Source organism: Carcharhinus amblyrhynchos, chromosome 33 (assembly GCF_965287045.1).
Source record: "Carcharhinus amblyrhynchos chromosome 33, sCarAmb.v2.hapA, whole genome shotgun sequence".
In the NCBI taxonomy this organism is placed as follows: domain Eukaryota; kingdom Metazoa; phylum Chordata; class Chondrichthyes; order Carcharhiniformes; family Carcharhinidae; genus Carcharhinus; species Carcharhinus amblyrhynchos.
Window position 1 is genome coordinate 4334431 of NC_137356.1, and position 23741 is coordinate 4358171.

The following is a 23741-nucleotide window of genomic DNA, read 5'->3' on the forward strand; positions in this document are numbered from 1 at the left end:
CTTCCCTGCTGTTGTCAGACTTTTGAATGGACCTACCTTGCATTAAGTTGATCTTTCTCTACACCCTAGCTATGACTAAAACATTACATTCTGCACCCTCTCCTTTCCCTCTCCCCTATGTTCTTTATGAACGGTATGCAAGAAACAATACTTTTCACTATATCCCAATTACATGGACTTGAAAAGAAATACAGGATTTAGTAAACCAGTGGTTATGGAAATGGGCTAACAGAATTGTAGATTTACTAAGATGCTACCAGGACTTGATGGATTGAGTTACAAGGAGAGGCTGGATAGACTGGGGCTTTTTCCCCTGGAGTGTAGGAGGCTGAGGGGTGATCTTATAGAAGTCTATAAAATAATGAGGGGCACAGATCAGCGAGATAATCAATATCTTTTCCCAAAGGTAGGGGAGTCTAAAACTCGAGGGCATTGGCTTAAGGTGAGAGGGGAGAGATACAAAAGTGTCCAGAGAAATAATTTTTTCACTCAGAGGGTGGTGAGTGTCTGGAACGAGCTGCCAGAGGTAGTAGTAGAGGTGGGTACAATTTTATCTTTTAAAAAGCATTTAGACAGTTACATGGGTAAAATGGGTACAGAGGGATATGGGCCAAATGTAGGCAATTGGGGCTAGCTTAGGGGTTTAAAAAAAGGGGTGGCATGGACAAGTTGGGCCGAAGGGCCTGTCTCCATGCTGTAAACCTCTATGGCTCTGTGAGACAATAAGAAACCAAATCAAATGTTCCCGAGGGTGCTTTGTAACGGGAAAGCTTTCTCTATGTATGGGGTTAGGAGGTGATATTTAACAGAGACCTGAAGTTGCCGAAACCGCGACTCTGCTGAAGTGTCTGGGCGAACATCTCGTATTTCCTGATGTCATTGTCACTGACCGACCGGCGCCCGAACCTCATGGCCTCCTCAAAGTGGTCGCGGCGAATCTCGGGGACAGGGTCGTAATCATCCTCCTGTGTGGAAAGAACGGAAAACAGGAACCTGGAAGCGGGAATGACAACACAGCAGTGGGAAAGACTGCAGCAGGAGTGGCGGTGGAGGCAGAGTGGGAGGGTTCGGGCTGGACTGGCGCAGCAACCTTATAAAGAGCCTTTTCACTGAATATTAAGCCAATGGGTGGCGCAGTGGTCAGCACTGCTGCCTCACAGCGCCAGGGACCCGGGTTCGATTCCCGGCTCGGGTCACCGCCTGTGTGGAACCTGCACATTCTCCCCATGTCAGCGTGGGTTTCCTCCGGGTGCTCCGGTTTCCTCCCACAGTCCAAAGATGTACGAGTTAGGTGGACTGGCCATGATAAAATTGGCCCTTAGCATCAGGGGGACTAACTAGGGTCAGTGCATGGGGTTAAGGGATAGAATCTGGTTGGGATTGTGTTCGGTGCAGACTCAATGGGCCAAATGGCCTCCCTCTGCACTGTAGGGGGTTCTATGATTCTAACAGATTTTGAACCACAACCCTTGTTACTCTGCCACCAATAATCTCTGTCTGATTTGTTAGGATTTCTCTCTACCCTGTCCCCTCACCCTACAGCTCGAAAACACCAGGGGCAGTGTGGTCTCTGAGGCTGTGCTGGAATGTACTTTCAGCTGTTTAGAACACAAGCCCTGGAATTCCCTCCCATAATATCTCTCTACCTCTTCCCCCCTTAGGGTGGGAGAAGTGTCAGTCCCCTTAAACCGAGCTTTGGGTCACCACGCAGTCATATCTCCTGCCGGCTGCTGTTGGATTCCATTGGATAGCGCACCTATGAAGCTACAATTGGGATGTCCCACTAAGAGTGAGGTGCTATATCAATGCAGGACATTGCCTTTGAGGCTTTTTATTCACCTCAACCTGTTCCAATTCACAAATATTACTCGATGAAAATGTAAATCATAGATCATAGAATTCCTACAGTGCAGGAGGAGGCCATTCAGCCCATTGAGTCTGCACTGACCACAATCCCATCCCAGGCCCTATCCCCATAACCCTAGCTAGTCCCCTGACACTCGGGGTAAATTTAGCATGGCCAATCCAACTAATCCATTCATTTTTGGACTGTGGGATGGAACTGGAGCACCCAGAGGAAACCCACACAGACACGGGGAGAATGTGCAAACTCCACACAGACAGTGACCCAATTTGGGAATTGAACCTGGGTCCCTGGAGCTGTGAGGCAGCAGTGCTAACCCACTGTGCCACCGTAAATGCTAAATGCCAACTGAGTTTAGGATTCCAGATATTGAATGGAAAATGCTCATCCCCAGTTTTCATGGGGATAGGAGCAGAATTAGGCCATTCAGCCCTTCAAGTCTGCTCTGCCATTCAGTCAGATCATGGCTGATCTCTCCCTGGTCTCAAATCCTCATCACCTGTTCCCCATATCGCCTTATCCTGGTTTTATCAGAAATATCTCTAATTCCTTGAACCCATTCAATGATTCAAACACCACCGTGCTATGGAGCGGTGAGTTCCACAAATTCACCAGCCTCTGTGAGAAGTAGTTCCTCCTCCTCCCAGTTTTAAATCTACCGCCTCTCACCCTCTACCTGTGAGCTCTTGTTCCAGACTGCCCCACAAGGGGAAACATTTGATCTACATTTACTTTATCAATCTCTTTTAGTATTTTATATACCTCAATCAGATCTCCTCTCATCCTTTTAAACTCCAGTGAGTACAAACCCAAACTGTTTAATCTCTCCTCAACCCCTTCATCCCTGGAATCAATCTGGGGAACCCCCTATGAACTGCCTCCAATGCCACCACATCCTTCCTCAAATGAGGAGACAAAAACTGGACACAATATTCCAGCTGTGGTCTCACCAACACCCTATACAATTACAACAACACTCAGAATAAAAGATCAAAGAACAAAGAAAATTACGGCACAGGAACAGGCCCTTCGGCCCTCCAAGCCTGCACCGACCATGCTACCCAACTGAACTAAAACCCCCTACCCTTCCTGGGACCATATCCCTCTATTCCCATCCTTTTCATGTATTTGTCCAGATGCCCCTTAAAAGTCACTATCGAATCCGCTTCCACTCCCTCCCCCGGCAGCGAGTTCCAGGCATCCACCATCCTCTGTGTAAAAGACTTGCCCCGTACATCTCCTTTAAATCTTACCCCTCGCACCTTAAACCTGTGCCCCCTAGTAACTGACTCTTCCACGCTGGGGAAAAAGCTTCTGACTATCCACTCTGTCCATGCCTCTCATAATCTTGTAGACTTCTATCAGGTCACCCCTCAACCTTCATCGTTCCAGTGAGAACAAACTGAGTTTCTCCAACCTCTCCTCATAGCTAATGCCCTCCATACCAGGCAACATCCTGGCAAATCTTTCCTCTACCCTCTCCAAAGCCTCCACATCTTTCTGGTAGTGTGGCGACCAGAATATTCCAAGTGCAGCCTAACTAAGGTTCTATAAAGCTGCAACATGACTTGCCAAATTTTAAACTCAGTATCGCGGTTGATGAAGGTAAGCATGCCATATGCTTTCTTGACTATCTTCTCCATCTACATTGCCACTTTCAGTGACCTGTGTACCTGTACACCCAGATCCCTCTGCCCATCAAGGCTCTTAAGAGTTCTGCCATTTACAATATGTTTCCTATCTGTATTAGACCTTCCAAAATGCATTACCTCACATTTGTCCGGAGATAACTTCCCTACTCCTCTACTTTTACACTCCATACCTTTTGCAATAAATGTCAACAACCCATTTGCCTTTTTGTTACATGCTGTACCTGCATGCTGACTTTATGTGATGTCTGGATGCCACTCTGTTGATTAACCAGACTGCGCACAGTGAGTACTCAACCTTCTAAACTTCTATTAGCAAGGAGGACAGTAAGTTCACTATGGAGTTCTCCCGATTCACCCAGATAATTAGCAGTTATAATTAATTACAGGAATTGAGAAATGAGCAACTTCTAATCCTTTATTTGCATACATAATCTACCAATCATAGCACAGCTTTTTTGTCCTTTCTTATCCAATAGAAATCCTTCATTAGTATCACCATATCTTGTTTTTTTTTGGTATTTGTCATGGTAACTTGTCTTTGTTTCATCCCGTGGCCAAGGCCGCGAATGCAGTGTTTATGAAACTGACACAAGGTTTAGATTAGTCTCTTCCCTGAATACCCAGCCCTTCACCTCAATGAGGCCTTCTCTGATTATAATTTTCCCCAGTGTTTTTTTTGCTGACACAGCCACCCGCCATCGTTGCAACTTAATTCCCACAACTCACCATGGCGGCATCTGGGTTGACCTGGTGCTCCTGATCCCGTTTAATCTCTGCCTCGATGGCCTCGCGGATGGCCAGCTTGCACGCCCGTTGGCAAATCTCGGTGAGGTCGGCACCCGAGAAGCCATGTGTTATTTTCGCCAGGTACGCCAGGTCTACGTTCTGAGGATCAACAGAGAGAGCGGGGAGTGAGCACGGCCGCTGATCACACCTCTCGTGGCAGTAACTTCCCCGCTGCGTCTCCCAAACGCATGGGGGCAGAGCCTTCCTGTTCAACCTTCTCAGATATTATTACCCTACCCTCAATCCCCCAGATCTTTAGCTACAGAGAGGCTGGTTAGGCTGGGGTTGTGTTCCTTAGAGCAGTGATGTCTGAGAGGAGAGGGACCTGATTAAGGTGCACAAAATATAAATTCTCCCTCAGTGTACCCGAACAGGCGCTGGGGTGTGGAGACTGGGGGATTTTCACAGTAACTTTGTTAACGTAAGCTAACGTAAGTGACACTAATTAATGAACTTTAAAACTGAAGTCGGGATGGGTGGAGGGTCATGTGGGGAACAAGTAGTAGAACGTAGGGCCGAATGGCCTGTTCCTGTGCTGTAAATACAGCAGCAACCTGGATTCTCACAATAGAGAGAGGGGGGAATGTGAGGAAGGTGGTGAAGGGAGTTGGGGGTGGGGGTGGGGGGGAGAGTGGTTGGATAAGAACATAAGAAATAGGAGCAGGAGTCGGCCATCCAGCCCCTCGAGCCTGCCCCGCCATTCAATAAGATCATGGCTGATCTGTCGTGGATCAGTTCCACTGAGGGGGAAGAGAGATTGATGCCGTCTTCAAAAAGATGAGAGACCTTGGGGCTGACAGAAGAATCACTTTTAAAAATTGCGTGGGACTTTGAAAGAGCTAAAACGTGAGAGAAAATTGGAAAGAATTAGGGAGGAATTAAATAGCCTTTGGTTTAACCTATCAACTCAAATGCAGAGCGACAGCACCCCCTGCAGCTCAGAGGGGGCAGTGCTGCCATTAGTATCAGAATGTCTAAATTCTAACACCGACATCCTGTAAAAGATTAAATCTGCAAAGGGAAGAAACTACAAAAGGTTGTGAATGTAGCCCAGTCCATCAGGCAAACCAGCCTCCCATCCATTGACTCTGTCTACACCTCCCGCTGCCTCGGAAAAGCAGCCAGCATAATTAAGGACCCCACGCACCCCGGACATTCTCTCTTCCACCTTCTTCCACCAGGAAAAAGATACAAAAGTCTGAGGTCACGTACCAAACGACTCAAGAACAGCTTCTTCCCTGCTGTTGTCAGACTTTTGAATGGACCTACCTTGCATTAAGTTGATCTTTCTCTACACCCTAGCTATGACTCATTATGCGCTCGTTCCTTTCCTTCTCTATGAATGGTATGCTTTGTCTATCTAGCGCACAAGAAACAATACTTTTCACCGTATACTAATACACGTGACAATAATAAATCAAATCAAATTAAAAAAAAGACCAGGCCATCGTGCTTTTAATATCTGCTTGCTTGCTATGATCCCTCTAGCTTTTTCCTATAGATCTGGCGTACGTAAGCTTAAAAGTTTATTTATTAGTCACAAGTTGGCTTACATTAACACTGCAATGAAGTCACTGTGAAAAGTCACCACACTCTGCACCTGTTCGGGTACACTGAGGGGGAATTTAGGATGGCCAATTCGCCCTAACCAGCACGTTTTTCACACTGTGGGAGGAAACCCATGCAGACACGGGTAGAACGTGCAGATTCAGCACAGACAGTGACCTAAGCCAGGAGTCAAACCTGGGTCCCTGCTAAACACTGTGACACACACACACACACACACACACACACACACACACACACACACACACACACACACACACACACGAAGTCTGGGCCGGAATGCCACATCTCCACACCTTAGCTATCGGAGACTTCCTCAAGTTGGCCTTCAAGATGGATACCCTGGATTTCTCATCGGGCAACGGGATATAAATCAGCTGGTCCAAGCGTCCAGGTCGCAGGATGGCGGGATCAATGATGTCCGGCCTGGAAACCAAACAGAATTCAGTCCAACAATCAGAGAAAGCATTTCAGTCTCTGTATGGGATGCGTCACTCATATTATCAAACACTCCGGTGACTTAGCAGATGGTGCATACGGCAGGAAAACAAGATGATGTTCCCCTTGGCAGGAAGGATAAGAAGACAGGATTATTTAAATGGAGAATGGCTGCAGAATTCCGAGGTGCAGAGGGATTGACCGTGAGTTATAAAAATGTCAATATGGGGAGGCAGTGACATAATGGTATTGTCACTGGACTAATAATCCAGAGGGTAATGTTCTGGGGACCCAGGTTCGAATCCCACTACGGCAGATGGTGGAATTTGAATTCAATAAAAATTCAATAAAAATATTTTTCTCTGGGGCAAGTTCTTGGGCAACTTTGGAACTGTCTGCCTCAGGAGGTGGTGCAGGCAGGGACACTGAATATTTTTAAGATACGGGTAGATAGATTCTTGTAGCTATGACTCATTTCTCATTCCCTCTCCCTGCAGTATAAATATCTCTTACTTTCTGTGCCTTTCCACTTTGATAAATGGTCATCTGGACTCGAAATGTCAGCTCTTTTCTCTCCTCACAGATGCTGCCAGACCTGCTGAGATTTTCCAGCATTTTCTCTTTTGGTTTCAGATTCCAGCATCCACAGGGATTTGATTTTATTTAGACAGATTATTAGACCACAAGACATAGGAGCAGAATTAGGCCACTCGGCCCATCGAATGTGCTCCGCGATTCTTGTTAGGCAAGGGAATCAGGGGTTATCGAGAGTAGATGGGGATGTGGGATTCGAAACAGAAACAGAGCAGCCATGAGGGCGGCACAGTGGGTTAGCACTGCTGCCTCACAGCGCCGGGGACCCAGGTTCGATTCCCAGCTTGGGTCACTCCCAGCTTGCGCGGAGTCTGTACATTCTCCCCGTGTCTGCGTGGGTTTCCACTGGGTGCTCCAGTTCCCTCCCACCCACCAAAGACGTGCGGGCTAGGTGGATTGGTCATGGTAAATTGCCCCTTAGTTTCAGGGGGACTAGCTAGGGTAAATGCATGGGGCTATGGGGATAGAGTTTGGGTGGGATTGTGGTCAGTGCAGACCCGATGGGCCGAATGGCCTCCTTCTGCACCGTAGGATTCTATGATCTCATTGACCAGCAGAGCAGATTTAAGGGGCCGAATGGCCTGCTCCTGTACATTGGTGCATCTCCCCGAGTGGGCCCAGTCGATCCCCGCAGATCCGCATCGATCTACCTGTTAGTGGCTCCGACGATAAACACATTCTTCTTGTCGGACATGCCATCCATTTCGGTGAGGATCTGGTTGATGACCCTGTCCGAGGCTCCTCCACCATCTCCGGCATTCCCCCCGCGGGACTTGGCAATGGAGTCCAGCTCGTCAAAGAACAGGATACACGGTGCAGCCTGCCGTGCCTAGAAATAAAACAGCAACAGCCGATCAGAACACCAGCCTCCGTTCCCCCCCCCCAAACAAAAACTAAATCAGGGTGAAGTTTGGATTACTCTCGGGAGAATGGATGGTGCGGTGGAAGACATGACCCTGAAGTGACTTCATGCAGTAACTTCTACAAGAGTTCAGATGAATGAAGGGGGAATCTCATACAGACTTATAAAATTCTAACAGGACGAGACAGAGTGGGCACAGTAAGAAGTCTCACAACACCAGGTTAAAGTCCAACAGGGTTTATTTAGTATCACGAGCTTTCGAAGCACTACCCCTTCATCAGGTGCTCCAAAAACTCGCGGTACCAAATAAACCCTGTCAGAATTTAACCTGCTGTTGTGAGACTACCTACTGGGCCCACCCCAATCCAACACCAGCATCTCCACATCATAGACAGGGAAGATGCAGGGGGGATGTTCCCGATGGTGGGGAGAGTCCAGAACCACGGGTCACAGTCTGAGGATTAGGGGTAGACCATTTAGGACGGAGGTGAGGAGGCATTTCTTCACCCGGTGAGCCTGTGGAATTCATTCCCACAGGAAGTGGTTGATGCCAAAACATTGAATATATTCAAGAGGCGTCTGGATATAACACTTGGGGTGAATGGGATCAAAGGTTATGGGGAGAAAGCAGGATTAGGTTATTGAGTTGGACAATCAGCCATGATGGTGATGAATGGTGGAGCAGGCTCGAAGGGCTGAATGGCCTCCTCCTGTTCCTATCTTAAACCATCTAGAGTCACCCAGTAAGAGATTTGGCTGTATCTATGGCAACTAAGGATGGACAATGAATGGCACTTAATGGCCAAAGTCACATGATGGAGAATGAAGTAAAATTTTAAGAGCGTTGTGAAAGTGTTCCTCAATTTTACTTAGGGTTACTGCTTGAGATATAATTAGTAAGAAGTCTGACAATACCAGGTTAAAGTCCAACAGGTTTATTTGGAATCAGGAGCTTTTGGAGCGCTGTTCCTTCATCAGGTGAGTGAAGGCAATCACACAAAGAATAAAGAACAGTACAGAAACAGGCCCTTCGGTCCTCCAAACCTGCACCAATCACACTGTCCTATCTAGACTAACCACCTGTATCCCTCTATTCCCCTATCATCCTTATAAAGTAAAGCAAAGTTTATTTGTTAGTCATAAGTACACTTTCATTAACACTGCAATGAAGTTACTGTGAAAATCCCCTGGTCGCCACATTCCAGCGCCTGTTTGGGTGCACTGAGGGAGAATTTAGCATGACCAATGCACCCTAAGCAACACATCTTTCGGACTGTGGGAGGAAACCGGGGTACCCGGAAGAAACCCATGCAGACACGGGGAGAACATGCAGACTCCACACAGACAGTGACCTGAGCCGGGAATTGAACTCGGGTCCCTGGCGCTGTGAGGCAGCAGTGCTAACCAGTGAAAGGGTCAGTAATCACGCCCGTTTAAAAATCACACTGTGCCATTCACATCTCTGCACCCTGGTTAGAATATGATGATGTGGAGATGCCAGTGTTGGACTGGGGTAAACACAGTAAGAAGTCTGACAACACCAGGTTTAAGTCCAACCGATTTATTTGATAGTAAACTCACAAACCCCGAAAGCTTGTGAGTTTACTATTAAATAAATCGGTTGGACTTAAACCTGGTGTTGTCAGACTTCTTACAATATACTGAGCAGTCCTGCGCTCTAAGTGTGCCCTGTCCTGCGCACAGCGCTCTGACTAAACTTTGATATAGGTTGGACACGGCTTTTCAATTTTGTCCCTCTGGGAATAAAGTCTGGTGCGTCTGATTGTCTGATAATACCATACCTTGTCAAACACATCTCGAACGTTGGCCTCCGACTCCCCGAACCACATGGTAAGCAGCTCTGGCCCTTTGATGGAAACAAAGTTTGCCTGGCACTCGCAGGCTATGGCCTTGGCCAAGAGGGTCTTACCACAACCTGGGGGGCCGTAGAACAGAACGCCACGAGAGGGGGTCATTCCGAACTTCAGGAACTTGTCTGGATACTCCACTGGGTACTGAGGAGAGACAAAACGCCAGGGAATCAATCCTGCTCTCACTCCCCTGGTTCTCCCCTCCCTGCCCCCCTCACACTACTCCCACCGCCCCCCCCCCCGCCCCAGCCTCATTCTCCTCAAGCCTGAGCTCATCCAGAATCCCTACAGTGCACAAGGAGGCCATTCAGCCCATCGCACCTGCACCAACCACAGTCCCTCCCAGGCCCTATCCATTTTACTCTAGTTAGCCCCCCCCGACAGTATGGGGCAATTCAGTAGAATCATAGAATCCCTACACTACATTTGGCCCATTGAGTCTGTAGCGAGCACAATCCCACCCCAGGCCCTATTTCCATACATTTACTCTGCTAATCCACCTGACGCTAGGGTCAATTTAGCACGGCCAATCCACCTAACCCGCACATCTTTGGACTGCGGGGGGAAACCGGAGCACCCAGAGGAAACCCACACAGACACGAGGAGAACATGCAAACTCCACACAGACAGTGACCTAAGGCCAGAATCGAACCTGGGTCCCTGGCACTGTGAGGCAGAAATGCTAATCACTGCGCTGTCCATTTCCTGATCAACGCTTAACCAATTCCCTTTTGAAAGTAATCATTGAATCTGCTCCCTCTGCCCTTTCAGGCAGTGTCCTGCGGATCACAACAACTCTCCCCGCTTTCAAACAAAATACCCATCGGATCCTCTGGCTCCTTTGTTAATTCCTGTAAATCTGTGTCCTTGGTTCACTTGCTCACTCAACCAAAGCTTTTCCTTTTGTGAATACAACCCTGCGAATCTCTACCTTTGGAATGGATGTTGCGGGTTACTTTGTTTAAGCACACACCTGCACCAGCTCCTGGAGCTCACGTTTGACCTCACCCAGGCCTCCAATGTCTTCCCAGGTCACCGTCGGCACCTCAACCACGGTCTCCCGGAGAGCTGATGGGTTACTCTGGCCCAGTGCCCACTGGAACACAGATAGGAGCAGATCACAGTGAAAGGGTCAGTAATCACACAAGCTGCACGCTGAACCTCAGTCACACAGGGAAAGCTATGTGAAAACCACAGGACTTGATTAAAGCAGACACAGATAAGAGTCACAGACCATTCAACTGAACAACGTGGAACTGCGGGTCATGTTTAACCATTAGAACAAGGAACAACGGCAAGAGAGGTTAAGAGACCATTAGTCAGAGATAAACTTAAAGATATAACATCTAGAATTTCTGATTGTGCCCTTGTCTATGCATGATGTAACCTTAATCAATAATTTTGAGTGGATAGAAGTAGCTCCTACACTTTGATTGGTATGTGTTTGTGATTGAATTTGGAACTATAATCGCTTATACATTTCTGAATTTGCCACCCCGGCGATTTAGTCAGAGTCTTGTAGCTACAGTAATAAATCACTTTATCTGGCTACTTGAGGGGAGCGATAGTTTTAACTACAACAAGGAAAACATTGTGACAGGCCCGTAACAAGGGCTAAACAACATTGCAAAGAGGCACCAGGTAACAGCAGTCCTTACAAACTCCCTCTTTACCCAAAGCTTCTGGCAGTTCAGGTGTCCCCAATATCTCCTCGTTGTGACTAATATTGTCATTATTCTATCACGGGGATGTGGGACATCACTGCTCTGGGCCAGCATTTATTGTCCATCCCTAGTCGCCCTTGAACTGAGTGTCTCGCTCGATCATTTCAGAGGGCAGTTGGGAGTCAACCACATTGCTGTGGCTCTGGAGTCACATGTAGGCCAGACCGGGTAAGGACGGCAGATTTCCTTCCCTAAAGGGACATTAGTGAACCCAGATGGGATTTTGCACCAATCAATGATAGTTTTGTGGTTTAACGAAACCAGCCTTTTAATTCCACATTTTATTAATTGAATTTAAATTCCACCAGCTGCTATGATGGAATTTGAACCCATGTTGCCAAAGCATTAGCCTGGGCCTTTATAATCTAACCTAACATGACATTACCACCTTGCCCCTGGCAGCCCATTTGGTGTCAAATTTTAAATAGCGCTCTTGTAGCGCCTTCTAACGTTTTCATAGAATCTCGACAGTGCAGAAGGAGGCCATTCAGCCCTTTGCGCCTGCACTGACAACAATCCCACCCAGGCCCTATCCCTGTAACCCCACATATTTACCCTGCTAACCCCCTAAGGGGCAATTTAGCATGGCCAATCCACCTAACCTGCACATCTTTGGACTGTGGGAGGAAACCCATGCAGACACGGGGAGAACGTGCACAGACAGCGGCTTGAGCCGAGAATCAAACCTGGGTCCCTGGCGCTTAATGGCTTTCAAGATGCTATATAAATGCAAGTTCTATTGTAACCGTGGTGTGAAGGTTCAGCTTTCTGTCGAGCCTTGCATTCTCTCTCGCTCTCGCGCGCACACACACACACACACACACACACACACACACACACACACACACACACACACCTGAGTGAGACGGACCCTCGCACATGGGCCTCACCTGGAAGTCGTCCATCGTCACGGACATTGAGTTCAGGACATCCGCGTCGATTGTCTCGTCCTCCAGGTCGATGATGCTCATCTTCTTGCGGATGGCCTGCAGCGCTGCCTCGGAGCAGAGAGCTGCCAAGTCAGCACCCACGTGCCCGTGGGTATCGTGGGCAATCTGCAGGAGGGCAGCAGAGAGAAGGTTCAAAGGACTGACTCCCAGAATGCGCAATCCCACCACGAGGAGAGACTCGAGGAGAACGGGCCCCGTGTCCTCTAGAAGGACGAGGGGTCTCAGGATTACGAGTTGGCCAGTTCAGATGGAGATGAGGAGAAATGTCTTCAACTCAAGAGAGTTGAGTGTCTTTGAGTGAAGAGAAACTCCTTCCCCCAACGGGTGGGGATAAAGTAGACGTGGAGCGGATGCTTCCTCTTGTGGGACATTCTAGGACGAGAGGTCACAGTCTTAGGATAAGGGGCAGCAAATTTAAAACAGAGAAACTACTTCTCCCAAAGGGTTGTGAATCTGTGGAATTTGCTACCACAAAGTGTGGTGGGTGCCGGGACAGTGAGTAAATTTGAGGAGGAGTTAGACAGATTTTTAATTGGTAATGGGTTGAAGGGTTATGAGGAGGAGACAGGAAAATGGGGATGAGGAGCACATCAGCCATGATCGAATGGACTCGATAGGCCGAATGGCCTAATTCTGCTCCAATACTTTATGAACTTTGGAATTCTCTACCCCAGATGATGCTCAGTACATTCAAGATTGAGAATGATAGATTCATAGAATCCCTACAGCGCAGGAGGCCATTCAGCCCATCAAGTCTGCACTGAAATCAATCTCACCCAGGCTCTGCTCCTGTAACCCTGCTAGTCCCCCTGACATTAAGGGGCAATTTCGCATGACCTATCCACCTAACCTGCACATCTTTGAACTATGGGAGGAAAGCTGGAGCATACAGAGGAAACCCATTTAGACACGAGGAGAATGTGCAGACTCCACACAGACACTGAGCCGAGGTTGGAATCAAATCAGGTCCCTGGTGTTGTGAGGCAGCAGTGCTAACCCGCTGTGCCACCATGGGGCGATGGGAATAGGGCCTGGGTGGGATTGTTGTTGGTGCTCAGTTGATGGGCCGAATGGCCTCCTTCTGCACTGTAGGGATTCTTGGACTCAATGAAAATGAAGGGGTCTGGGAATACAATGGGGAAATGTAAAAGGAGGGGAAATATTTGTAAGGGCTGTGGAGAAAAAGTAGGTGGGACTTGTTTGGCTTGGTCTATCAGAGAACAAGTACAGGCAGGATGGGCTGAATGGCCTCCTGTACGATTCTAGGTAGGGGAGAGTTGGCTGCACAGAGTGAGTGGTCAGGAAGAGCTAAAGAACTGCGTAATTTTTAAAAAAACAGATTGGGTACACTTGGAATATACTGTTCAGTTCTTGTCACCACGCTACCAGAAGGATGTGGAGGCTTTGGAGAGGGTACAGAAAAGATTTACCAGGATGTTGCCTGGTATGGAGGGCATTAGCTATGAGGAGAGGTTGGAGAAACTTGGTTTGTTCTCACTGGAACGACTGAGGTTGAGGGGAGACCTGATAGAAGTCTGCAAGATTATGAGAGGCACGGACAGAGTGGATAGTCAGAAGCTTTTTCCCCAGGGTGGAAGAGTCAATTACTACTGGCTTTGTACTTTTGATTCTTTGCTGGTTTTGGTTGGAATTTTCATTCACTTGACTTACAGATGCTAAAATTTGCTGGAGTTGTCCTTGGGTCGGACATACCAAGCTGTCTTTTAAAACGTCCCAGGAGGTCAGGGCACAGGTTTAAGGTGCGAGGGGCAAGGTTTAAAGGAGGTATACAAGGCAAGTTTTTTTTATACAAAGGGTGATGGGTGCCTGGAACTGGCTGCCGGGAGAGGTAGTGGAAGCGGATTCGATAGTGAGTTTTAAGGGGCATGAATAGGATGGGAATAGAGGGATAGGGTCCCCGGAAGGGTAGAGGGTTCTAGTTCAGTCGGACAGCATGGTCGGTACAGACTTGGAGGGCCAAAGGGCCTGTTCCTGAGCTGTAATTTTCTTTGTTCTAAGAATCATTGCTGCTCATTAAAGTCAAACTTTAATAAGAGTTAAAATCGGGATCTCCTCTGCCTGCCGCTCACTCCCCCCTCTCCCCACCCCACCCCCAAATAAACAGTATCTCTTACCCGCTCGAGATCCACATCATCGGAAAGCTTCATGTTCTTAGTGTGAATCTGCAGAATCTCGAGTCTCCCGATGGAATCAGGAATTCCAATATCGATTTCCCGGTCAAACCGGCCTGCGTCAACACACACACAGAGTGTAAGTTTATTTATTGGTGTCACAAGTAAGGCTTACATTAACACTGCAGTGAAGTTACTGTGAAAATCCTTTAGTCGCCCCACTCCTGTTGGGGTACACCGAGGGAGAATTTAGCACGGCCAATGCATCCTAACCGGCACGCCTTTCGGACTGTGGGAGGAAACCGGAGCACCCGGAAGAAACCCACACAAATCTGGCCCCGGACAGCCTGGGATACGGCAGAGTGGATTTGCTCAGTAACGTACCAAACCTCCGCAGCGCCGGGTCGATACTGTTCGGCCTGTTGGTCGCAGCTATCACTATAACGTGAGAACGTTGCTTCAATCCATCCATTAGCGTCAGGAGCTGAGAGACAATGCGACGTTCCACCTCACCATGGGTCTGTGGGTTAATAACGGTGGGGGGATGGTTAGAGAGAGAGAGAGAGGGAGGGATGTAAATAGAAAAAAAAACAGACATGGGAAAAATAGACAGAAAGAGAAACAGCCCGAGACAGAGAGCAAGACAGAGATACACAGAGAGACAGAGAGAGACACAGAGAGAGAGAGAGAGAGAGAGACACAGAGAGAGAGAGTGAGAGAGAGACACACAGAGAGAGAGTGAGAGAGAGACACACAGAGAGAGAGTGAGAGAGAGACACACAGAGAGAGAGAGAGAGACACACACAGAGAGAGAGAGAGAGAGAGAGAGACACAGAGAGAGAGAGAGAGAGAGAGAGAGACACAGAGAGAGAGAGAGAGAGAGAGAGAGAGAGACACAGAGAGAGAGAGAGAGAGAGACACAGAGAGAGACAGAGAGAGAGAGAGAGACACAGAGAGAGAGAGAGAGAGAGAGACACACAGAGAGAGAGAGAGAGACACACACAGAGAGAGACACACACAGAGAGAGACACACACAGAGAGAGACACACACAGAGAGAGAGAGAGAGACACAGAGAGAGAGAGACACAGAGAGAGAGAGAGAGAAAGAAACAGGGAGGGGCAGAGAGAGTGAGACAAAGAGAGAAAGACACACAAAGAAACAGACAGAGAGTGAGAGACATAATGAGAGAGACACAGGGCAAGTGAGAGAGAGAAAGAGAGAGACATATACACACAGACACAGGGGGAAAGAGACAGAGAGAGACGCACACACACACACACATTTAAAGCAACCTCTGCCTCTGCTAATAACTTATTTCATACAGTTGTGTTGTTAACATCGCAGACTAGCCTGTCTCTCAATATGGCATTGTGGACAGCCCCAAACTTTGGGCACACCATTACTGTCGCTATCGATTCCCCCAGAGGTCTTGTCGTTGAATGAAATCTGCAGCCCTGTATTATCACTGAGGGCTTTGGATGATAAGGTCCCTGGACTAATCCCACAGGCTTCTCAAGTTTTGGAGTCAGGGGCGTCTGGAGAAGTCAGATTCCTTATTGGGCTCTTAATAGGATTACCAGCTGCTTCTCTCTGTTCCCCACCCCCCCCACCCACCCCCCCACCCCCCCACACCCCCCCCCCCACCCCCCCACACCCCCCCCCCCCACCCCCCCCACCACCACTCTTGATTTAATTACCCTTAAAAAATAGTTGACATACTGCACCCACTGCTCTGCGTTAGGGTCTAGCTCCCCGAAAAGGGGCATTTCGACACTCAGGGCAGAATCTTCCTGTCCTGTCTGCCATGGGAATCAAAGCAGGTGGGGGGAGAGGGGGAGGGAAATCATGGGCTGGAATTCCGGGCCTTGGGACAAACGCAGCGGGAAAATCCCACCCTCGTGCTGCTGGATGAATCTGCTCCAAAAAACAAGGGGTTTGCACGCGAGGTCTGCTCTCCAGATTTCTACAGCAGTCGGGAAGGCACACCGATCGTTCCAAGCGGAGTATCTTGTAAAGAGCAGACTAATGAAGTTGACTAAGGTCAGTAACTGGGTACAGAGGGTGATATCCGACTCCGGATTCCCAGGAAAACCCGCACTCAGGATTTGCACACCCCAGCCCGACTGACCCAACGGGTCACGTTGCCCTCAGAGAGCTGACCTCCTTAAAGGGAACTCGCTGCCGCAGAAACAGAGTTAGCTCTGATCGGACTCCAAACAGTTAACTCTGTTTCTCTCTCCCCACAGGTGCTGCCGGGTTTTTCCAGCAGTTTTTATTTTTATCTCTCATTTAAATAACCCGTTATCTGCTAAACTTGAGGAAATACAAGTCACCTGAGCTTTAAATAAACCCTTAAAGCTCCGGGTTCGGGTGAACCAGTGCTGCACACTCCCACACCCTCGCTCCCACCATGCCCCCCCTCCCCTCCCCTGCCCACTCCCCCCACCTTCATGTGCAGTGCCCAGGACTGAACACTGTGCGGTTAAGATTCCATTTTAAGTCACTCTGCTTTAACACTGGTCGGTTAACACTTTTTATAATTTGGGGCCAAGCACTGTGTACAATGGGGAGGTGCGGGGGGGGGGGGGGTGCGGTCTTGTGACGCTGTGGGGTTAGCATCTCTGCTACTGAGCCAGAAGCTCTGAGTTCGAGTCCCACCCCAGATGGCAAGGAAGGTGCGTTTGTAACAGGGTCAAATACATTGAGTGTAAATCCTTCTAACCAAACCAATGGCTGGTGGTGAGAGCAGGAGAGACTCTGGGTCAGCTACACTTGATGTGGATTGGTGCCCCCTCATGACAGACGAGTGATCTGTTCCAGGAATTACTAGCTACGGAAACAGATGAAAGTCTGCCTTAGTGCACCGCTAGGCACGGAAAGAGAAACCACATCTCCCATTGTGGTCTTTTTAATACTTTTTAACTTCATTCCTGGGACCTGGGCCTCGCTGGCTGGGCCAGTATTTATTGCCCATCCCTAGTTGCCCCTTGAGAAGGCGGTGGTGAGCTGCCTCCTTGAATCGCTGCAGTCCACGTGCTGTGGGTTGACCCACAATGCCGTTAGGGAGGGAATTCCAGGATTTTGACCCAGCAACAGTGAAGGAACGGTGATATATTTCCAATCAGGATGGAGAGTGGTTTGGAGGGGATCTTGCAGGAGGTGGTGTTCCCCATGTATCTGCTGCCCTTGTCCTTCTAGATGGAAGTAGTCATGTGTTTGGAAGGTGCTGTCTAAGGATCTTTGGTGAGTTGCTGCAGTGTATCTTGTCGATATTACACACTGCTGTTACTGAGCTTCGGTGGTGGAGGGAGTGAATGCTTCTGGATGTGGTGCCAATCAAACGGGGCTGCTTTGTCCTGGATGGTGTTGAGCTTTGAGTGTTGTTGGTGCTGCTCCCATCCAGGCAAGTGGGGAGTATTCCTTCACACTCCTGGCTTGTGCCTTGTAGATGGTGGACAGGCTTTGGGATGTGAAGAGGTGAGTTACTCACTACAGGATTCCTAGTGTAACACCACCTCTCTGTTTTTCAATTCTATCCTTCTCTAGATATGAACCCCCGGTTTGGATTTGTAGATGTTACCTTCTCCCTCTTGGGGGCAATGGCATCCAGTTCATCGATGAAGATAATGGCTGGTGCATTCTTCTCAGCTTCTTCGAATGCCTTCCTCAGGTTACTCTCAGACTCCCCGGCTAACTTGCTCATGATCTCGGGACCTGTGTAACATGTAAACGACAGCACATTCAGAGAAACACGCTGGTCACAAAGCACTGGGGGCAACCACTTCACTGCTTTTCCTTTTTGAATGTGCTCTTAGGATTTGGCACCAGTTATTACTCCGATTATTGCTGTGCCTCTGGAGTCACATGTAATGTGGTTGACTCTCAACCGTCCTCTGAAATGGCCTCGCAAGCCACTCAGTTCAAGGGCAATTAGGGATGGGCAATAAATGGTGGCCCAGCCACTGATGCACATGTCCCATGATAGAATAATGAAAATATTAGCCACAACAAGGAGATACTGGGGACACCAGAACTGTCAGAGGTTTTGGGGTAAAGAGGGAGATTGTAAGAACTAGTGCTTCTTTGCAATGTTGTTCAACCCTTGTTACGGGCCTGTCACAATCCAGAATCACAGCAATGTGGTTGAATCTCAACTGCCCTCTGACACAGAATCATAGAATCCTACAGTGCAGAAAAAGACCATTCGGCCCATCAAAATAATCCCACCCAAGCCCTGTCCCTGTAACCCCACGTATTTATCCTGCTAATCCATCTGACAATAAAAAAGGCAATTTAGCACAGTCAATTTACTTAGCCAGCACATCTTTGGACTGTGGGAGGAAACCAGAGCACCCAGAGGAAACCCACGCAGACACGGGGAGAGTGTGCAAACTCCACACAGACTGGGACCCAAGCCAGGAATTGAACCCAGGTCCCTGGCGCTGTGAGGTAGCAGTGCTAACCACTGTGCTACACTGTCACCCACTGGTCTTTGATTAAGCTGCTAAGGAGGCATTAAACCTAGAATTTCCAATTGTAATAGCAAGGGTAAGGTCACAGACTCCTTACAGTATAGGAGGTCATGATTCGGCCCATCGAACCCAGGCCACCTCTCTGTAGAGCAAGCTAATGAGTACCACTCCCTCACTCCTTCTCCGTAACCCTGCAGGTTTATCTCCCTCCAGCCTCCACTCAATCTGCCTGACACTAAGGGGCAATTTAGCTTGCCCAATCCACCTAACCCGCACAGCTTTGGGACGCTAAGGGGCAATTTACCATGGCCAATTCGCCTAACCCGCACATCTTTGGACTGTGGGAGGAAACCGGAGCACCCGGAGGAAACCCACGCAGACACGGGGAGAACGTGCAGACTCCACACAGACAGTGACCCGAGGCCGGGAATCGAACCCGGGTCCCTGGCGCCGTGAGGCAGCCGTGCTAACCCACTGTGCCACCGTGTCAAATTCAAATGAGGCTTCGAACGAGCTACTTGATACAACTGCGTCACGAGTGCTTTGAGCTTTTCCGCTTGGAGTGTATATCTGCGGCAGTCTCCGAGCGAGAGAGCTCACACTTGTTTTGGTGCCACCTCTTCCAGGACAAAAGAAGAAAGTTAAAAGCTGACCTCGTGGAGATAATTAAACCCAGGGACTGACTCAGAGGGAGCAGGATAAGGAAAGTGTGGCTTAAACCAGTGACAGGTAAATGTAGGATTATTAGCAGGAAACTCAACATCACAACACGGGACAGATATTCGGGGAGAGGAGTCAGGCAGATAGATTACACTGGGACTCTCTAGGAGGCCATTAGATACTGGGGGTGGAGGTAGTTGTTAGATGCTTTGAGATAGGTGATTTAAGATGGGCCAAATAGCTCCTCTAATCCGAAACGCTTTTGTGATCTCCTGCCGAGGATTGGAGATACAACATTACCATCTCACCGTTGATGAGAAAGAAGAACGCTCCCGTTTCGTTGGCCACAGCCCGGGCGACTAATGTCTTCCCAGTCCCTGGAGGTCCGTACAGCAAGATCCCACGAGGAGGCTGCATCAAATTTGAAAGAGAAAATGTGTTTGTTAACGTGACCTTGCATTGGAAATCATCGCGGAGACTCCCCCCAAACCCTGTTACCATAGCAACAGAATCCCTCCCCGGTAGCTATGGCACAGAAAGAAGTTTCCATCCAACACAATTTTCATGCCAGAGCAACAGAACGAGACCAAACTGACCCTTCACCCCACTGTGTATCTCTAGGGGTCAGTGCTAAAGGGACACCATGGATATGTAATGACTTCCACAGAGGTTGGCCTATTGGAATATGAGCTCCCTGATTAAGGATCTATTGATGGGTTAATCAGGGAGTCTTTTCCTTGTATTTAACCTGGCGTGTCAGTTCCTCTGGCACTCCCTAAGGTAAACTGCTGGCTGCGAGCACTCTGTGTTCTGCTGCTGGAATTGGAAATAAAGGGGCTTTGGTGAAGGAACTTCTGCCTTTGAAGACTTATTACAGTACTGAAAAAAAAGACTGTCAAAGTTTTTCATCTTGCACTCATCAGGAGAAATGGAGAGTACCAAATTTCAAACTATCGCAACAATTTATACTACAGGAGAAAACGAGATTTAGGTTCACAAGAATGTTGCCAAGGATTAGAAAAGTGTAGCTATGAGGAGAGATTGGGGGGAGGGGGTATTTTCCTAGGAATAAAGAAGGCTAAAGGGTGAGTTGGTAGAGGTGTACAAAATGATGAGGGGAAGAGATGGAGTGGACAGGATAAAATTGTCTCCCTTGGCGGAGAATTCTAGAACCAGGAAAATAGATTCAAGATAAGTTGCAGTAGGAATACCGAGGACATGGAGAAGAACTTCTTTAAACACAGAGGAATTCACTGCCCGAGTTGGTGGTGGAGGCAGAGATCCAAAACTCTTAAAAAATACCTGGATTTGCACCTTAAACGCTATAAGCTACAGGGCAGGGTGCAGGAAGGTGGGATTAGAAAGGGCATCTGGATGACCATGGACTGGCATTGGACAAGATGGGCTGAAATGCCCATCCACTGAACCCGCACATCTTTGGACAGTGGGAGGGAACCAGAGCATCCGGAGGAAACCCACACAGTCACAGGGAGAATGTGCAGACTCCACACACAGTGACTCCAAGCGGGGAATCAAACCCGTGTCCCTGGCGCTGTGAGGCAGCAGTGGTAACCACTATGGCACCCACAAAGGTCAGGCTGGTAACCTTCACACTGTGATTGTATGCTCACCACAGTAAGAGCGGCACACACTCTCTGTACATTCCACATCCTATCTCTGTTTGAGCGAGACACAATTCCGTGAAATCACTAAGGAAATTTGGCACATCAGCTACGACTGTCGCCAACTTTTACTGATGCACCAGAGAAAGCATTCCTCCTGGTTGTATCACAGCTTGGTTTGGGCTCCTGCTCTGCCCAAGACTACAAGGAACTACAAAAGGCTGTGAATGTAGCCCAATCCATCACACAAACCAACCTCCCATCCATTGACTCTGTCTACACTTCCCACTGCCTCGGCAAAGCGGCCAACATAATTAAGGACCCCACACACCCCGGACATTCTCTCTTCCACCTTCTTCCGTTGGGAAAAAGATACAAGAGTCTGAGGTCACGTACCAACTGACTCAAGAACAGCTTCTTCCCTGCTGCTGTCAGGCTTTTGAATGGACCTACCTCACATTACGCTGACCTTTCTCTGCACCCTCGCTGTGACTGTAACACTACATTCTGCACTCTCTGGTTTCCTTCTCTATGAACGGTATGCTTTGTCTGTGTAGCGCTCAAGAAACAATACTTTTCACTGTAACCAAATACAGGGACAATAATAAATCAAATCAAAACGGGCCAGTCTGGGAGAACGCGTGCCACGCTCGGTGTTGGCAAAACTGACCTTCACTCCGATGGCTTTGAAGAGGGCTGGGTGGCGGAGGGGCAGCTCCACCATCTCCTTGATTTGTGCCAGCTGCTTGCGGCAGCCCCCAATGTCATCGTACCCAACCTCGTTCAGGTTCTCCTCTTCGTCCTGGGAAAAAGCAACTAAATTAAAGACCAACTCGCATTCGCATAGCGCCCGTCGCCACCACCGGGTGACCCAGACCAATTGCAGTCCAATCGTTGTCGCAATGAGGGAAACGCAGCAAACAAATAGTGCACAGCAAGCTCCCAAAAAAAGTTTATTTATTAGTGTCACAAGTAGGCTTACATTAATATGGCAATGAAGTTACTGTGAAAATCCTCTGGTTGCCACACTGCAGTGCCTGTTCAGGTACTTCGAGGGAGAATTTAGCATGGATAATGCACCCCAACCAGCAAGTCTTTCGAACTGTGGGAGGAAACCGGAGCACCCGGAGGAAACCCACGCAGACACAGGGAGAATGTGCAGTCTCCAAAGGGACAGTGACCCAAGCCGGGAATTGAACCTAGGTCCCTGGCATTGTGAGGCAGCAGTGTTAACAAACAGCAATAACTCAGAAATCAGAGCATCTGCTTTACTGATGTTGGCTGACGCTACAAATCACCCCCCACAACCCCTTCATTATCCTTGAGGGGACTTAGATGCGTAAACAGTAGAGGGCGTCCTTACCTCACGTTTGATTGGCTCTCCCTCGCAATGCAGGATAGTATCGGGAGCCACAATGCAGTGGGGCGTTGGGTCAGTCTCCACCACCTTGAACTCGACTGCCCGCATCCCACCTCGGATTAAGAAGATGTCTCCTGCAAAAGACACACACACACACAGGTGCATCACACTGCACTGCCTCCCATTCTCCTCACACTGACACAGCACAGGTACTGGCAGCCATTCCGAGCAGGAATAACCAAGTCTCAACCCCTGGGTTAGCCAGGGAGACCATAAACAGTAGGAGGAGGACCATAAGATATAGGAGCAGAATTAGGCCACTCAGCCCATCGAATCTGCTCCGCCATTCAGTCATTGTTGATATGATTCTCATCCCCATTCTCTTGCCTTTTCCCTTTAATCCCTAGATTGATCAAGACCCTATCTATCTCTGTCTTAAAGACACTCAATGACCCGGCCTCCGCAGCCCTCTGCGGCAAAGACTTCCACAGATTCACCACTCTCTGGCTGAAGAAATTCCTCCTCATCTCTGTTTTAAAGGAGCATCCCTTCACTCTGAGGTTGTGCCCTCGAGTTCTGGTCTCTCCCATTAGTGGAAACCTCCTCTCCAAGCCCACTCTGTCCAGTCCTCTCAGTACTCTCTAAGTTTCACCCTGTGGGTGAAAAAATTTCTCCTCACCTCAGTTCATCACCCGATCAAAATAACCATCTGTTTGAAAACCCCATGAATCACTCCTAATTATTGGAGTGTTTGCTTTTATCTGGGCTAATACATTATTGTTATTCTTAGTGCTGTTCCCTGGGCTTTCAGAGTAGGGTTGGATTAGATTGATTGACAAGAAAATCATGCAAGTGGGTGGAGCTAGGTTTGCAGAGAGTAAAAAAAGTCAGGCAGCTGCTGTTTGATTTTGAAAGGAAGCAGTAGCTCTTTTCCTCTCTCTCTCTCTGGACATTGAAGTTTGGGAACCTACTCAAAAATAGGCATTTCTCTCTCTTCAGAAGTTTGCAAAAAGCAGAAGGTGCTTCCTCCCTCTCACTTTTACTGGAGTTTTGTTGTGTGAAGTCAGAAGACAAGTGTCTCTCTATGTCTCTGTCCAGAATATTTAAAAGGCTTGAAGGCTAGCAACCCACATAAACTTGTGTGTTTTGCTAATTGATTCTGAAGAGGAGTTTATATCTATGGGGAT

General features: G+C 48.5%; 1 protein-coding gene across 1 annotated transcript in view; it reads right to left on the reverse strand.

Annotated features, from left to right (window-relative positions):
• Positions 1 to 23741, reverse strand: part of LOC145361129 (transitional endoplasmic reticulum ATPase-like) — a 33810-nt gene that overhangs the window by 2410 nt on the left and 7659 nt on the right. The window contains exons 5-17 of the mRNA XM_080216751.1: positions 22558 to 22688; positions 21865 to 21996; positions 19881 to 19983; positions 18021 to 18154; positions 14824 to 14959; positions 14443 to 14555; positions 12248 to 12412; positions 10607 to 10729; positions 9565 to 9777; positions 7551 to 7729; positions 6165 to 6294; positions 4243 to 4401; positions 814 to 965 (exon numbers count right to left, since the gene is read on the reverse strand). Coding sequence (XP_080072877.1) covers positions 814 to 965; positions 4243 to 4401; positions 6165 to 6294; positions 7551 to 7729; positions 9565 to 9777; positions 10607 to 10729; positions 12248 to 12412; positions 14443 to 14555; positions 14824 to 14959; positions 18021 to 18154; positions 19881 to 19983; positions 21865 to 21996; positions 22558 to 22688 — 1870 coding nt within the window. The remainder of the gene's footprint in view (positions 1 to 813; positions 966 to 4242; positions 4402 to 6164; positions 6295 to 7550; positions 7730 to 9564; positions 9778 to 10606; positions 10730 to 12247; positions 12413 to 14442; positions 14556 to 14823; positions 14960 to 18020; positions 18155 to 19880; positions 19984 to 21864; positions 21997 to 22557; positions 22689 to 23741) is intronic.